Source organism: Protopterus annectens, chromosome 5.part1, assembly GCF_019279795.1.
Source record: "Protopterus annectens isolate FY-2018-M chromosome 5.part1, PAN1.0, whole genome shotgun sequence".
Classification (NCBI taxonomy): domain Eukaryota; kingdom Metazoa; phylum Chordata; order Ceratodontiformes; family Protopteridae; genus Protopterus; species Protopterus annectens.
This window is the reverse complement of record NC_056736.1, coordinates 760,978,824-760,997,583: the sequence shown is the minus strand read 5'-3', so window position 1 is coordinate 760,997,583 and position 18,760 is coordinate 760,978,824. Positions and strand designations below refer to the sequence as shown.

At 37.8% G+C, this 18,760-nt stretch overlaps 1 protein-coding gene across 1 annotated transcript in view; it reads right to left on the bottom strand.

The window, feature by feature from the left end:
• The window catches only part of LOC122803646 (lectin-like), a 320,457-nt gene that overhangs the window by 154,159 nt on the left and 147,538 nt on the right, over positions 1–18,760 (bottom strand). Inside the window, exon 4 of the mRNA XM_044073401.1 lies at positions 3,824–3,930. Coding sequence (XP_043929336.1) covers positions 3,824–3,930 — 107 coding nt within the window. The remainder of the gene's footprint in view (positions 1–3,823; positions 3,931–18,760) is intronic.

Here is an 18,760-nt window from a genome sequence, read left to right as displayed (position 1 = left end):
CTTCTTCAAGAACAACTTAGATGAATGGATGGGTAACCTTAAATACACCCAGGTGCTGACCCCACAATCTCTTATGGAAAGGAGTTACATGAAGTGGGAATGGCATTGGTTAGGTTAACATTTATCTGGATAAACCTGTGAACCTTTGAATGGTTAGTGCACTATAAGACAGCATAATCCTGCAAGGATGGCCTGGAATGGGCAAGGAGCTAAAAGAAGAACCATGAGTAAGGCAAACAGAAGACACAACGTGTACAAATAGGGCAGGTTATATGTTCAGCGATCTTAAATACATAGTACAATTTAATGGAACGGAAAGTCCAATAAATAGTTCTGTAGTTCTGTAATGTCTCTCAAACAACTTTTGAAATTAAGAATGACTGTTCATTTTAAAACTCCATGTATTGAGATGCCCTTTATCACCTTTTATCTCTATCTATAGATAGTTATATAGATATATACAAAAGTGTCAACAAACATCGAAAAAAAGAAAACTCTGATGTGGAAGACATTGATCTGAAAACAGTGAAAGCAAAATATCAAAAACACAATGAAAAATTAGCAAAATGATCTTATGTATAGGGAACAAGTCCCACTGCACCCCCATAATTCTAACAATATATATATGCCAACTCTGAGATCGCACAACAGTTCGGAAAGGGCAAATTCCCACTCACATCAGCATAACCAGAAGTACTGATGTGCAAAATGTTCAGTATTGTGAATGTTCGACATTAGTGGCTGTAACGATAATTTCCCTGTGTATTGCAGGCTGTGGCTGTGTCACTGTTCCACATGTATAGTCACCGGTACCATCATCATAGGTTCTGACTGTATTGAGTCCCATTTGCACCTTCCTGTGTTAAATTCTAGAGTCTGACATTATTCTGCAGCCTCCTTTTATACTGTGCCCATACCTTCCAGGGTTGGCTGTGTTCTGCCTATATTTATGGATGTGTGGGTGCTGGCTTTCATTATGGCAGCTTTTAGTACCCTGGACAGTGTCTGGGAAAAAGCTCATGTATGATGGACTCACACAGGAATTCCATATGGTTCTGCTTCTTCTTCCTGTAAATGACTTGTATGTGTTTATGCAGGCCAGCAGACTTACTCCAGCTGAAGTACCAGAAGTAGTGATGTCATTCTCCTGCCTTGCTTTATATTTTGAAAAGGGGGGCAGCTGGCAAATTGCCCACCAATCACAAGGAGAAGTAAATTACAGTGGCAGGCTGTGTGCATGGGATGCAAATAAGCACAGTAAGACAGTTGCCATGGCAGCCAATGAGGGCAATCAGAAGAAGCTGGAACTGAGACAAGAGGAAACATACTAACAGGTTAACAGCGTTTAGTATCTGAAAGGGTGGTTGAGGTGAAAGGAAGTGTGAATGAGGAGATCAAAGCTAGAATCAGACAGACTGCAGTCAAATGGCACAGAGTGTCAGGGGTAGTGTATGACAAGAAATGCCAAAGAAGCTTAAAAGTAACACATACAGAATAGTGGTGCAACCAGTACTACTGTATGATACAGAAACTGGGGCAGTAAAGGCAGAGCAGTCGAGGAGGCTAGAGGTGATGGAGATGAAGTGCCTGAGAAGGGAGGTAGGATGCACACTGTGGGGTACACAAAGAAATGAGGGCATCAGAGCAGAAACTAAAGTAGCACTAGAGTTGCAGAGATGGTCAAAGAGAAAGATTACGGTGGTTCAGGTGCATGTGCAGGAAAGCAGAAGACAATCTGGTGAAGAAGATTTAGGACAGACAGGAAGAAGGCAAGAGAAAAGGGGGAGGTACAGCAAAGAGGTGGCTAAATTGTGGAAGAGATGACCTGTGACAACCAGGTATGACTGTCAGAAAAGGTAAGAGAGTGGTATTGAACCGAGACAGATGGAAACAGTTGACATAGCACCCTGACCCCATGCAAAAAATGGAAAAAGGGGGATTGAAGATAATGATGATGATGACAGCTTGAGTAGAACTGGGGTGTACTGTGGGACCTTACTGCTGTTGTTAGCTATGTGCTCATTGATGGTGTGTTGATCTGCCTCTTGGTCATCCAAGCTTTCCTTTGCACCACTGCCTGTTGTGACCTAGGCCAGGATAAGCCTCTTACAAATACCTTCCATCCTATTTTCCTGATTTATATGGTGCTTTTCTACTTTCAGCTGAATGGGATTTCATTTGTTTTGTGTTTGCACAGCTGTGAATTACTCTGCAGGACCATCCTGTTCTGTTTTCTGTTAGCCTGTGGTTTGTGCTTTAGTTTTCATCACCTACTCTGTTCATTATTTTTATTTTATTTTACATTTATTTACCGGGTAGTACACTGATCACAAATTACCATTTTCAGGCATTGCCCATTAAAGGCACTTTTACATTTTTGGCATTGTGAGACTGCTACTTATCCTCTGCCTAGGTCTGTTTTGGGCTGCATTAAACAGGTTCTGTATGTGGTCATCTCTTCACTGACCACCTTCCATGGCTGTATATGCCACATAACAGGTTGTTTTTTTCTTTCTTTCTTCCCTTTAATCCACGGTCACTTCAGTGAGCTCCCTGTCAAGAGGCACCGCGGATTTATCAGTACAGCTTGACAAAATGGATGCTTGGCCAGGGTGATTCCGGCCATTGATAGGTAAGCTAAGTGGAGTACATTGTGCAGTTTAGAAGCAATAAGGAATGCGTGAAAGCCCATCAGCAGACATAATCATACACAAGGCAGGAATAGAGTCAGCAAGCACAAGACAGGCTAAAGATGCTTTAATGTAAGAAGAAGTGAAGCAGCTATAGACTACATATCACACAGGGTGTCAGCTTAAAACATGATGGTATATACTTCTCAACAGTCCAGATTTTCATGGAATGTCCAGATTTTTGCCTCATATTTATGGTCTGTTTTTCCACCAAAAAAAAAATGGGGTTTTCTGACAAAGCAAGGTGTGAAGTCATTATATAATGTCAGACACAAGTTTCAGACTTCATATCCTTCAGACAATGCTTGTTAACATAAAACCTGTTATTTTAGCATCTTCTAAATTTATAAGAGCAATATTTAAAATCTGTCCCTATTGTTGGGTCTTTGTCTCCCCATTTGTTTTGGCTTATGTGAAGAGGTTGAGAGGTTTGTGATGGTGAGGTGTGCTACAAACATAGAGCTTTGAGTGTACTATATTCAGAATGTATGTGTTTAGATACAATAGATAAAAATGCAGCACTACTTGAATAACAGGCAAGTGAACTATAATTTGTGATGTTACAGAAAGGTTTATTTAATCATAACACTGCAAAACACCACTTTCTATCCAAGATCACTAAATGTTAGAATGAATTTTACCAAACTGCAGTGTCACTAGTGGTGCAGTGATCTTAGTCCCTCATGAAGCAGGGTTGATAGTTATATGCTTTCTGATTTTCCTATTTGGAATTGTTTTTTTTTTTCTTTGCTCACTAAACCATTTATTTCATATTATTTGGGGAGGATGTCTTTGGGGGATTTTGGACTTGGAACAATCTGTCTAGTCCTTTTGAAAAGAAGTAAAGAAATAGTATAAAACAGTTATGGAATGGAATGACAGAACCAGCCATGAATGTGACAGAAAATAAGGCAAATTAAAGAAAGATTGTTTTTTACATCTTTATGCAGTACAGCTTTCTGACTTCTTCACAGATACCTCAGAGTTACATAAAGGGTCCTCCTCATTTTTCTGGCATGTTCATTAAAGAATAAGAGCAGGTAATGTCATATAACATGCAAATGTACCACAAAATCTATAAACTAGATAAAGTTAAATACTTTCTTAACATCCAGCATAATATTCTGACTTACCTCAGCTGCATAGAAATTCATTGGACTGCTATAGTAAACATATCTGATGCCTTCAAACATCATAGTAAAGGACTGTGTTTCATTCAGAGCTGGGAGCTTCTTGGAAACTGTAGGAGAAGGTATGGACAATTAGTTTATCTCTATAGAAATTACTCTCTAAGTATTTTTTCTGTATTTTAATTTCTATAGTTTAAAAGCATTACATTTCATACTTCATGTCCCATAAGTTCTATATTTTAAAAGCATTAGATTTCATACCTCACATCTCAGAATGAAGAGAGTTATTGTAACCATCTACCAAATGTGTGCCCTCTAAACAAACATCCTTATTTAAAGTGATTTTTCAGTCACATGAGAAAGTATCTCTTATCCATGTCAGCCTGAACTGGTTGTATGATAACTCTCCCCCTAGGACTTTGTTGGTATAAGTGGCAACATAAAAAACAATATCACCAGTAAGAACAAATTTATAAAAAAAACAAAGAATGCAAGACCCATAACTTGTACCCCTAAAGAAACTTTTACTATGTTTGCCAATAAGGAACCACACACGGACCCCATCACCAACCCTTTTTTGTTGTAAGCAATATTGCCATTCGAAAAATATATAATTATTTTTTAGTACAATCTCTAATAACTCCTCATACAAATTTACACATGGAAATCTGGGGCATGGGTTTAAATTCATAGTACTGGAAAAACCATGGACATTAATTTTAGAGAAAAAAAAAAACTATATACTGGCAGCTTTGCCTAAATGCTGGAAGCTGGCCAGGCTTAAATGAATTTCCATTTCTTGCCTATTAAAATTAAAAGCGTATTTAAGATAGGTATACAAGTTGCTTTTAAAAAAAGGATGTGATTTATATATATATATATATATATATATATATATATATATATATATATGAATAATTATTTTTTTATATGTTTTATGTGGTACAACATGCAGCTTGTTTTTAAAGAGTGTATTCATTTTTTTTGTATACCTCATTTAATGTTTGGTGACATCAACATGTATAGTGGTTCTTTAAATGTTTGAAAGGTTTCTTCAGGGGCTTGGCAGTCATGTTCATTTAAAAAGTTATTTAAAAGGTGTAGTTTAAAATGGCTTTTATCTGAAGTCTTTTATGTGAAGACAAAAGCACTTTTCTAGTGATTAAAATTTTCTTTAGCGGTACAAATGACGTCTCTTGGCTTCTTTGCTGTTTTATAAATGACAACATCATTTGTGGCTTAAAGTGCTGTGACAACTGAAAATTTACTGTTCTAATAAGCAATACAGAGATACTGTGGCTTCAGTGTAAGGTGGAAGTTCTATGCTTACTCATTCTAGATTACTTGGTTAAGGGAAAGACAAAACAGCAGCAATAACAGGGAATCATCCTGGAAAATCCTCATTTCAGCTCTTATTCCTGAAATAATAATTTGTGCTTTGTCATGGCTCAGCTGCAAAGTTGTTTGCCACTGTTTCATGATCACTGTAATGTAACTGATCAATATAGCATATATCTTATAAATCTGTAAGCACTCCTTTATCCATGAATGTTGGATGCTGTCAAATGCTTTTTTGCAATCTATCCATGCCATATTTAGATTCTTCCCCTTTTACAACTATTATGGCTTTATATAGCAACAGATGATCCTATGACCTTTTGTTCCATATGACTTTCTTTTGTTATCTTTGTGGTCTATTGCCATGATTTGAGTTTTCTTCTATATACATAATCGGAGGGCAAGTTATTGGTCTATATTTTTTAGAAATGCTTGCACATTCACTCTTAAGGATGAGTATAATTTTTCTTGTTGTTAACTGAGTTGTTGTCCATTCAGGATGTGCATATAAGTAATTCTTACTCAAAGCTAAATCTCTGTGTAAAGATAAAGTGGGCGGCACAGTGGTGCAGCGGTTAACGTTGTCGCCTCACAGCAAGAGGTTCTCCGGTTCGATTCTCGGCTGGGGTGCCTTCTGTGTGGAGTTTGCATGTTCTCCCTGTGTTCGCGTGGGTTTCCTCCGGGTACTCCGGTTTCCTCCCACATTCCAAAGACATGCATCTGGAGCATTTCTCCCCGGGCCTCCGCTGAAAACAGGCTCTGTGTAACCTAGTCGGACATTCCCGGTCAACAAATGTTAAATAAATAAATAAATAAATATTAATACCTTTACCAAAAATTAGGTACTGCATAGAGTTTTCTAATTAGGAGCTTTTCTTTTCTTTAGTTTTGTTTACATTTCTCTGGCCATTAGTTCATGAAATTTCATATCATCTGCATTAGACCTCCTCACTGTTTTTTTTTTTTGTTTTTATTTAAATTTTTCTGTTCATTGAACATCTTTGCCATGTCCCACAGGGTCTTAATAAATATTTCTCCAAATGTTTCAATTTCTTCTTTTATTGGGGTGGTGTTCCTCTTCCTTTTGCTTTGTTTCCCTGTTCTACATAAAACGTTTTTGGGGTCATAAATGAATTACTTAGTTTGCACTTTTTCTTTATATTTATCTGCATATTTTGTCATTTCTGGATGTGCTGGTATTTTTAGTTTAGGGTCTGACAGATCTTTGATACTGTCCGACTGTCCGTTGGTTCTACCGTGTTTATCTTTCTAAGTATTTTTGTTGATCTGTGACACTTCTTGTCTTGATTCCTCTCTGTTTGGTGCCTCCATGATGGCATTTCATTTCTTCCCTTCCTCTTCCTTTCCCTTACTGCCCTACATTTTTGTGGTTAAGCCTTTTGTCTGTTATTAATTTAGCTGCACAATAATATGTCCTATTTATTTCTGTCATATCACAAGAAGTTCCAGGGGTGGCTCGTGGCATCGGGCTGCCGGACTGCAGCCCCTCAGCTAGACAGCTGAGTAGTTTATTTTGTTTTTTTTTTTATGTAAAAAAAAAAATCTGTTTTTGTACTTTAAATTTCGAGTCCGCAACTCAAAATTACGCGCATGCGCATTGCGCGCTTCAATCACAACAGCGTTTTTTTTCTAAATTCTTGCTGAAATGTTTTCATTGCAGCCCGGAGGAGCAAAGAAGGCATCATTGTGATGCCCAGAACCTCCCAGAAGTCTATGCGGTTGAGACACAAACCGCATAGATATGGAAGGGGCTTGGACTGCGACGTCTGCAGGCACGTCATGACGTGCTTGCTGGGCTAAATACTGCTGATTGGTTGTCGCTCTCTTCCCGGGCTTTATGTGCTGGGAAAAGAGCGAGAATCAATCAGTCAGTTGTGGGCTTGTGGAATGTGGATTGATTCGTTAAAGTGATTAATCAAGCAAGGAGTCCGATTTTATTAATAATTTAATTTGGTATTGGATTTTTTAATTTTTTTTTTATTTGAATGGTAATATCTGTGCTGTACAGCCTGTGCTAGCCTAGCCTGAAGGAAGAACAGAAGAAGAAAGAAGAAGAAAGAAAAGAAGTTAGAAGAAGAACAGAGTGAAGGTGATGCAGAAGTAAAGTAAGTATTGTAGCTCATGATTCACTTTTCCAACTGTTTGATTGATTGGTCCATTGCAAACTGTACCTTCAGCTGTTTGTTGCTCTCCTGTCCCTATATCCCACGTAAAATTTTTCAGAGATGTTCAGTACAGTTATGTCTTCTTCCATGTGTATAGAAGACTTGGGTGATTAATGTTCACATTTATAGACATGGAATTTTTTTTTTGTATATGCACATTACTGCCTTGTGTACTGGAAGTGAAACAGTTTAGTATGACTGGCAGTGTTTTCATGTAGCTCATGTCAGATGTAGGTGATCGAGGAATACAAATGCTAATGAAAATTGTTTTGGTTGTATAGTTAGAGTGGATGACTTGACATTTGTTACACTGATGTGTTGGGATTATTGATATAATGTTGAAGGATTTATGTCTGTACCAAAAAAGCAAATTACATATATTTTGAATCTAGTAATTATTTTATAACTGCTAAGTATAATTTGTTTGTAAATAATTATACATGTCATCTTTAGAATTTAAAATGTCTATATTATTTTCAAGTTTGAAAATAAAAAAATGTTAAAATAGCTTTGTCTCTATATTTTTGGATGCATGTTGTGTGTAACATATTTTGTATTGCGTGATTCTACTGAGATTTTATTTATATTAAATCAAAGAAACTGTAAATTGGAGTCTCACCCCCTCCTAACTGAAGTAACTGGTTCACTGTCACCCAAGACCCAACTGTTCCTGCTTCACTATTGTGTAGCACTAAGACCTACTACTATTCTATTATCTTTCTAAGTTTATAAGAGCAATATTTAAAAATTGTCCTTATTTTGGGCCTTTGTCCCACTTCTATGTATGGCTTTGTCCAGATTTCTTGCTCTTAGGTTGAGAGGTATGATTGTCAGAGCCATCATCGTCAGCCAGAGACATTTCAAATTGTGACATACTTGTTGCACCCCACTCCCCCATGTAGTGACTCTGGATGTATCCAAGCAAGGGAAGGAGCAGTTATGCAGTGTAAATGTGCAGGGTATCCCCCCATCCAAGGTAGACACAACTACGACAGTGACTTGATTTTGCAGAATGTTCTGGTTTTCTGTCATATTTTTATACTGTTGATTTATGCTTCTTATTATTCAGAAAATGCATGCTGTCGCAGTGCCCTGTTGCTCTGTGTTTAAGTAGCAATGCTTTAATGACCATCAGGTAAGCTTGTCTGAGATTGTAAGATGCAAGTAACCTTTAATAAACATACTGTTAAATAATTACCAACACTGAAAGCCTTTTTGTTGTTGCCATGCGGAGAATATTTACATAACTAGATAATGTACAAGCCTTAGGTATTGAAATGCATATGACAGTATTTGTAATAAAGGACAGGATTACAGTATTTTCGGAAGCTCATTACATTTGTTGGATATTTGCAGTCATCTTTGCAGGCTTTACCCGTAAACTAAAAGAATGCCAATCATGTGTGGTCCATAACCTGTGCAGTAATCCTTTAAGCAATTTATCTTTAGCTCGTTTCTTGTTTGCTGTTCATTTTTTACTTTGATCATATTTTCCCCATGAAACAAATAGATAGTTGTCAGGCAGCAGATCTTTTTTGGATAAGAAACATTTTTACAAGTGGGGGTATCACAGAGATTGCTACTTTCAGCCTGTTAGTTGGTACTTTTATAAAGCTGAATATAAATTATAATTAGAACTGTAGTGCAAGGAGAAGCTTGTTTTTTTATACTTGATTTTGACTGGTATTCCAGTAATGTATTTAAGAAGTAATTTATTTTTTCATGCCTCACAACCTTTTTTGTTTCCATCTAGATATTAAGCTGTCATGCAGCCAATGCATTGAAATATTTTTATTCTTCTACACTTCATTTTGTCTTGATTGGACTCTCATAATGACGGTTTGGCACCCAGGGCAGTGTATTTAGGTTTTGTGGTTTGCTACTACAGGTGTGTGTGTGTGTGTGTGTGTGTGTGTGTGTGTGTGTGTGTGTGTGTGTGTGTGTGTGTGTGTGTGTGTGTGGTAGGGAATACCTCAGGCTTGAACCCTGTACCTTGCATGCAGGTGTTAAAGACCTGAATTCCCTACCCACCACCATTTATAAAAAAACAAATTGCAGATTTTTGCCTCATATTTGATCTGATCTGTTCTTCATAATATCTGTGGTTTGTAAATGTTGCAATGCTTGATATTTGATGGTGCAGTGGTAGCATTGTTGCCTCACAGCTGCTGGTTCTCAGGTTTGATTCTTGGTTAGGGTGTCTTCTTTGTGGGGTCTGTATCTTCTCCCTGTGTTTGTGTGGGTTTGCTTTTCTGTTCTCCCATGTTACAAAGACATGTCTGCATTATTTCTTCCTGGGCCTCTGCTGAAATTTTTTTGTTCCAAGTCAGACTATCCTGATTAACAAATGTTAAATAAAATTGACAGGCATTTGAATTTCAGACTTCAGGTTTCAGAATATTTAATTCCTTGCATATTTGATGGTGCAGTGGTAGTATTGCTGCCTCACAGCTATAGGTTTTCTGGTTTGATTCTTGGCTGGGGTGCCTTCTGTGTGGAGTCTGCATCTCTTCTCTGTGTTTGTGTGGATTTGCTCTGGTGCCCTGTCATTTTACAAAGACGTGTCTGCAGTATTTCTCCCTGGGTCTCTGCTGAAAATTGTTTTTGTTCTGTCAGCAGTAAAATTGACAGGCATTTGAATTTCAGACTTCATGTTCTTCAGAAAATACATAGTAACACAACTGTAACACAACCTTTTATTCTAGCAATTTTCTAAGTTTATAAGATGAATATTTGAAATTTGTTCCTATACTTGGGACTGTATTCCCCCATTATTGGCTTTGTCCAGGTTTTTTGTGCTAAAGTTGACAGCTATGGCAAGAACTTAATTCACTGAATATGTCTTGAGGGCTGTATTCCCTCATTACTGGGTTTGTCCAGGTGTTTTGTACTAAGAGGTTGACAGCTATGGTGAGAACTGAATTCACTAAATGATAGCCATTTAAGTTTCAGTCTTCCTCTCTTTTACAAAGCAGCTGATTTGGCGTAGTGGTATGTTGCTCTGACTGTTTTGCACAGGGACCTTGGCAGTAAAAAGTATGGTGGTAACACAGCATTTTATTCTAGCAACTTTCCAAGATTATACAAGCAATGTTTAATGTGTCCCTGATTTTTGGGCTTTTAACCCCCCCCCAAATACATTTTGGCTTTTTGCAGTTTTCTTGTGCTGAGAAGTTGAGATGCAGTTGAGTATTGAGTAGATTTTACAAGAAGCTGAGAGCTGCAGGGGAACAGAAGTTTAGTGTTGCTTAAATGAAGTCAGTTTGCCTTGTTAATAGCACAACAGGTTGTGCACTTGCTTTTGATGCAGAAGGCTGTGGGTTCTACTCCCACAAGGGGTGGATGCTGCCGTACTGAGAATGTTCTCCTTGGTGAAGATACTAACTATGAGTCTGTTATCAGTTTGCCATCCATTTCCTCTTGCAATATTACTAGCTTATCATTTTTTTAATGTAATATAGGCAATTTATTCCTGAGGGGCAACAGATGCTTTATTTTTCGATGAAACCATGAAATATAAAGGTGTTTGCTAGCAGCAACCTCTTCATTAGTTACAGATTTCTTTAATGTGGAATTATTTAGATGACTTTTACTTCTTCAGAGATTGTACATATAATAATGATAATGGACAGTAGAATTGTGCATATTTACTGATAATGGTGGACTGTAGAATTGTGCATATTTACTGATAATGGTGGACTGTGGAAGTCTGAGTAAACTTTTGTGATAAATGTTCTGAACTGGGCAGTTTTGCCATTATGGGTGCATGCATTTTGTTTCATTGCTTACTGGAAAAATGTTCAAAACAAATTTAAAATGCCCTCTAACAACTGTACTGTATTGTACAAGGAATATAATTTAGTACAATGAGGAAGGTGTATCAAAGAGCACATGTATGTTTCATATGTAAGGGGCCTATGATTTGAAAACAGCCCAAAATTAATCTTTATCTGCCACTGGCAAAATGTACTTTCTTTGAATGTGGGTTTCAATGCTGTTTCAATGAATGTGAGTTTCAAGGGCAGAGAAGTTTTAATGCTAAGTTTTCATTGTGAGACTACATTGCTTTGTTTAGCAGATGACTTAGTGTTTGTGCTGTAAAATACAAAATAAAACTTAAATGAAGTCCAACTCATCATAGAAGTAAAGCAGTATGCACATTAGTGTTTATGGTAAATGGAGTGAAATAGCCAAGTAATGGTTCATTGGAATGGCTGCAGAGGCTCCATTCAACCATGATTTTGTCAGGGGGGAAGGGCATTAAACTCAGACAGGCCCAGCTGAACTAAACCTCCCAACTGTCCAGATTTTCAAAGAATAAATAGATTTTTGCTTCTTATTTTTGGTTTGTTCTTCATAAAATTTGTAGTTTTCTGGCAAATCATTTAGGAATGAAGTCACTAAATGATACACTGAGTTTCAGACTTCATAACCTTCAGAAAAATACATGCTAAAGTAAGAACTGTTATTCTATCAACTGTCTCAATTTATACAAGAGGAACTTTTAGTACTGTTTATATGTTCTCCCAATATATTTGGCCTTGTTCAGATTTACTGCATTAACAGGTTGAGAGGTACATGCAAATAAATTGCTTTATAAAATTAGGCATAGCCAACCTCTCAACTGTCCCTGATTTTGGCTCAAAATGTTGCTCTTCCCCCTAATAATCCCTCCGCAAAATAGCAATTTTGGAAGAAAACATGGAGGGTTTACAATTAAGAAATAACTGTAATAATCAAAGTTATAGATTACTTGAAATGCATGTAGATTCTTTTATTTTGTCAGCTGCTCAAGTTAGCAGTACTAATATTAAAGTGTCCCTTCTTTGACAGGTTCCCAGCTGTATTGTGTGGCTATTTTATATTTTTGCATCACATTTTTGGTCCATTTTTCATAAAATTGTGTTTTTTGGCAAATTAGTGACAAATCGCTAAAGACTGATGTTAGAAAATAATGTCAGACATTTGAGTTTCAGATTTTATACCTTTCAGAAAATTTATACTAATGCAAGACCTATTCTATTATCTTTCTAAGTTTATTAGAGCAATATTTAAAGATTGTTCTTATTTTTGGGCCTTTGTCCCACTTCTGTGTATGGCTCTGTCCAGATTTATTGTTCTGAGGTTGAGAGGTATGACAAATGTGTCAGGGCCATCACAGTCAGCCAGAAACATTTCAAATTGTGACATACTTGTTGCACCCCATTCCCCCCTGTAGTGACTCTGGATGTGTCCAAGCAAGACAAGGAGCAGTTATGCAGTGTAAATGTGCAGTGTGTCCCCCCATCCAAGGTAGACACAAGTACTACAGTGGCTTTTCATCTGTCCTTGATTTTGCAGAACGGTCTGGTTTCTGTCATATTTTTGTACTGTTGATTTATGCTTATTACTCAGATTTATGCTTATTTCTCAGAAAGTGCCTGTTGCTCTGTGTTTAAGTAGCAATGCTTTAATGACCATAAGGTAAGCTTGTCTGAGATCATAAGATGCAAGTAAGCTTTAATAAGCATACTGTTAAAGAATTGCCAACATTGAAAGCCTTTCTGTTGTTGCCATGCAGAGAATACTTGACTAGATAATGTATAAGCCTTGGGTATTAAAGGACAGAATTTCATTATTTTAAAAAGCTCATTACACTTGTTGGAGCCTTCCAGTCATCTCTGCAGACTTTACCCATAAACTAAACAGAATGCCAATCATGTGTGGTCCATAACCTGTACAGTAATCCTTTAAGCAATGTATCTTGAGCTTGTTTCTTGTTTGCTTTTCATTTTTTACTTTGCTCATGTTTTCCCCATGAAACAAGTATATAGTTGTCAGGCAGCAGGTCTTTTTTGGATAAGAAACATTTTTAAAAGTGGGGGCATCGCAGAGATTTCTACTTTCAGCATGTTACTTGGTACTTTAATAAAGCTGAATATAAATTATAATTAGAACTGCAGTGCAAGGAGAAGTGGTTTGAGATGAGTGCTTCTGGTTTTTCTTATACTTGATTTTGACTGGCATTCCAGTAATGTATTTAAAAAGTAATTTATTTTTTCATGCCTCACAACCTTTTGTTTCCTTCTAGATATTAAGTAAGCTGTCATGCAGCCAATGCATTGAAATATTTTTATTCTTCTACACTTATTTTTGTCTTGATTGGACTCTCATAATGATGGTTTGCCACCCAGGGCAGCGTATGTAATTAAAGTTAGTTTTTGTGGTTTTGAGCATAGCTCCTCCCCTTTCTAGTTGGCCACGCCACTTTCCCTTGACCCCACCCATTCAGCTGTCTCCTGCAGCCCCCCTTTGATTTGAAGTCACCAGCCGCCATTGAGAAGTTCTCTAAACAGTGTTAATTCCTGTGATCATCTGTTTCACCAGACTTCTATCATGTCGGACCTTATTCACTTTCTGTAATCTAGTTCTTTCATCCATCTTAATACATTTATCAATCTCTATTAAATCAAGCAGCTCTTCCCTTAGATCATTTTCTTCTAACCTGAGATCACCTTCTTTGTTCTCCATTTCTTGAGGGTATTTTACAGAGAGTTCCAGAACATCTTCCTGTGGCATATCCTCTTCAGATGCACCCCACTTTATCTGATGCAATTTCATATGGGAGCTCATTGGCTCTTCACCTCGAAACATTGCCTACATCACAGTTGCCACTGTTTCTTGATCCTTCCCTTGCTGTGAAACTTCAACTAACTGGTCTCCCACAGAAGGCTGCAGAGCATTATCATATGGCAATTCTTCAGATGCCTTCCACCCCACCAACTGTTTCTCTTTAATTTGGGGATTCATTGTTCTATCATGTTGAGAAATTGTCTGTGCTGTATTTTCTATGCTAAATCCTGCACTTTACAGGTAATTCAGGGCTCCAGCTTCTACTTTACTAATCCTTTTTACTACACTCCCTCCTTTGCTTTGTTATTTTTTGTATTGTGAAATCTTCCATATCTGGGTGCCTTTGCCTATATTTCTATTCAAATATCTCTGTAGTGATTAGTTTTGCTTTCTGCTTTGCATAAATATTGCACAATACCAGATCTCGTTGTCTCGCTCATGTCAATGATCATTTAAAAATGTCTGGGTTTTGTTCTTTATGTTTTTGCACTGCCCTTGTCACTTCTTTTTCCAGGTGGCCCAAGGTTTCTTTTTCTATGTAATGTTTTTCATTGTTCTATTGTATTAATGAATACAAATTTAATGGAAAGCTTTTAACAGTTTTTCTTGTACAAGTATTTTTTTCCTTTTAAGGTCTCTCAATCTTTCTGAATATCGTCTACCTGAAAATTATGGACTTCTTGCATAATAGAACAATTCATATTTTTCCCTTATCCTCAGTAGCCGCTCTGTCACCTTTATGGATCTTTTCAGCCTGTCACTTTTTGTGGGCTGCTACTTCATTCTACAACAAGGTGTGTGTGGGGGGGTAATCCTCCCTCTCATCCTGGCCTAACCCCATTGTAGGAATGTTTCCAAGTCCTGAGGATTCTACACTGCCATTTATATTCCATTTCTGGCACCAGGGCGTGCACCAGAATTCAGCAATTTTTAATCCTGGGACCTGTGTATGCAGCTATCTTTTTCATTTTTGAACCTACCTCTCTATATGATATGTGGTATATGAGCTACAGTCCATATATCAGTGTCATCTTGATGAGATTTTGTTAAACATGGTACTCAGCAAGACTTGAGGATGAATTAAATGAAAGCAATGCCACTTTCCTTTTCTTGCTGATGTCATCATCTCGCTATTCGACCAGCGTAACTTGTAGTGTGTCCTGCTTACCACATACTGCATACGACATTACATGTTCCTTTACAGCTGGGATTACCACTCAGTCAGGGAAGTGCTGTTTTTATTTCATGCTGACAGTCATTGCTTAATTTCTTACTTTACAATAAATATATATAACCCCTTTTTACCATTTTCCCACATGGGATCAGGCTGTGACTTCAACAGTGACAATCATGTACAGCCAATGCTCACACCATTGGGTAGCTCATCAATGCTCACACCATTGGGTACCCCAGCCAATGCTCACACATTGGGTAGCTCAGCCAATGCTCACACCATTGGGTAGCTCAGCCATTGCTCACACCATTGAGTAGCTGCTCAGCCAATGCTCATACCATTGGGTAGCTCAGCCAATGCTCACACCATTTGGTAGTTCAGCCAATGCTCATACCATTGGGTAGTTCAGCCAATGCTCACACCATTGGGTAGCTCAACCAATGCTCACACCATTGGGTAGCTCAACCAATTCTCACACCATTGGGTAGCTCAACCAGTTCTCACACCATTGGGTAGCTCAGCCAGTGCTCACACCATTGGGTAGCTCAGCCAATGCTTGCACCATTGGGTAGCTCAGCCAATTTTCACACCATTGGGTAGCTCAGCCAATGCTCACACCATTGGGTAGCTCAGCTAATGCTCACACCATTGGGTAGCTCAGCCAATGCTCACACCATTGGGTAGCTCAGCCAATGCTCATACCATTGGGTAGTTCAGCCAATGCTCATACCATTGGGTAGTTCAGCCAGTGATCACACCATTGGGTAGCTCAGCCAGTGCTCACACCATTGGGTAGCTCAGCCAATGTTCACACCATTGGGTAGCTCAACCAATGCTCACACCATTGGGTAGCTCAGCCAATGCTCACACCATTGGATAGCTCAGCCAATGCTCACACCATTGGGTAGCTCAGCCAATGCTCACACCACTGGGTAGCTCAGCCAGTGCTCAAACCATTGGGTAGCTCAGCCAATGCTCACACCATTGGGTAAATCAGCCAATGTTCACACCAATGGGTAGCTCAGCCAATGCTCACACCATTGGGTAGCTCAGCCAATGCTCAAACCATTGGGTATCTCAGCCAATGCTCACACCATTGGGTAAATCAGTCAATGCTCACACCATTGGGTAGCTGAGCCAATGCACACACCATTGGGTAGCTAGCTGTCCCACTGTTGCTCTTCAGTATCACTTATACCTTGTACCTACAGTCAATTTAGAGTGCCTAATCAACATTTTGCATGGTTTTGTAATGTGGAAGGAAACCAGTTCCCCCCAGAGAACACCCACATGAATAAAGGGAAGACATACAGAATCCTCTTAAAAATTACCCCAGCTGGCACTCGAACAGGAGAACCTCTTGCTATGACGTGAGAACACTGTCTGCTGCACCACTGTGCTTCCCAATATATCTATATCTGTATCTATCTATCTATATATGTATAGGAATATATATATATATATATATATATATATATATATATATATATATATATATATATATATATATATATATATATATATATATATATATATATATATATATACATATATATATATATATATATATATATATATATATATATGTACAGTAGATATAAAATGTTTACACACCCCTGTTAAAATGGCAGGTTTTTGTGATATAAAAAATGAGACCACAATCAATAATTTCAAAACTTTTTCTCACCTTTAATGTGACTTTTAACATGTACAATTCAATTGAAAAACAAACAAATCTGTTAGGGGAAAAATATAAAAAAATAAAAAACATACAATACGCTGGTTGCATAAGTGTGCATACCCTTAAACTAATACTTTGTTGAAGCACCTTTTGATTTAATTACAGCATTCAGTCTTCTTGGGTAGGAGTCTATCAGCATGGCAGATCTTGACTTAGCAATATTTGCCCACTCTTCCTTGCAAAAGCACTCCAAATGTGTCAGATTGTGAGGACATCTCTTGTGCACAGCCCTCTTCAGGTCACCTCACATATTTTCTATTGGATTTAGGTCTGGGCTCTGGCTGGGCCATTCCAAAACTTTAATTTTCTTCTAGTGAAGCCATTCTTTTATTGATTTGGATGTATGCTTGGGGTCATTGTCATGTTGAAAGGTGAAATTCCTCTTCATCTTAAGTTTTCTAGCAGATGCCTGAAGGTTTTGGGCCAAATGTGACTGGTATTTGAGACTATTGACAATTCCCTCCATTTTGACTAAAGCCCCAGTTCCAGATGAAGAAAAGTAACCCCAAAGCATGAATGCTTCACCATAGGGATGGTGTTCTTTTGTTGATGCAAAGTGTTGTTTTTGCGCCAAACGTAGCTTTTGGAATTGTGGCGAAAAAGTTCAACCTTGGTCTCATCTGACCATAACACATTTTCCCACATGCTTTTGGGAAACTTGATGTATTGTTTTGCAAATTTTAGCTCGGTCTGGATGTTTTTCTGTGCAAGAAAAGGCTTCCATCTTGAAACCCTACCCCATAGCCCAGACATGGAGAATACATGAGATTGTTGTCACATGTGGTACACAACCAGTACTTGCCAGAAACTTCTGCAGCTCCTTCATTGTTGCTGTAGGTCACTTGACAACCTTTCTGACCAGTTTTTGTCTTGTCTTTTCATCAATTTTGGAGGGATGTCCAGTACTTTGCAACATTACTGTTGTCCCATATATTCTCCACTTTTTGATGACTGTCTTCACTGTGTTCAATGGTATATCCAATACTGTGGAAATTATTTTGTACCCTTCTCCTGACTGATACCTTTCAACAATGAGATTTCTTTGATGCTTTGTAATCTCTCTGTGAACCATGGCTTTTGCAACTAAGTTAATGTCAGAAAAATCCTACTAGGACAGCTGAACTTTATTTGGGGTTAACCAGAGTCTCTTTAATTGATGGCAGGTGTGTACCAAGAGGACTGAAAGTTATAATTAAATCAAAAGGTATTTCAACAAAGTATTAGTTTAAGGGTGTGCACACTTATGCAACCAGCTTATTGTACATTTTTTATTTTTTATATTTTTTTACCTTAACAGATTTGTTTGTTTTTCAGTTGAATTGTATAGGTTATAGGTCACAGTTAGACATTGCACATTCGATTCTCAGAGCGTCTTCTGTGTGTCGACATGCGTGAATGGGTTTTCCTTCGCTGAAGGTTGTGCGTTAGGCCCTGCAAGCCAGCATGTAAAACTCTACTGCCAATCATTAGCAGACGGGAGTTCCGCTGTGGTGACCCCTAACCAGAAAAAGCCAAAAGACAATGGATGGATAGGTCACATTGAAGGTGGTAAAAGTTTGAAATGGTGTATTGTGGTTTCATTTTTTAAAATCACAAAAACCTGCCATTTTAACAGGGGTGTGTAAACTTTTTATATCTACTGAATATGTGTGTGTGTGTGTGTGTGTGTATATATATATATATATATATATATATATATATATATATATATATATATAAATAATGCGAGTGATATATGAGTTATTGCTGCATGTATTTTATTGCATGGTGAAACAGTGGTGTTTTCTGTCACTGGTACAGTTTGTCAAATGATCTAACGGCCAAAGTTCATTATAGCAACTGTTACATAATTCCAGGGTTTTTACCCTGTCTTGAGTTTGTACTTCCCT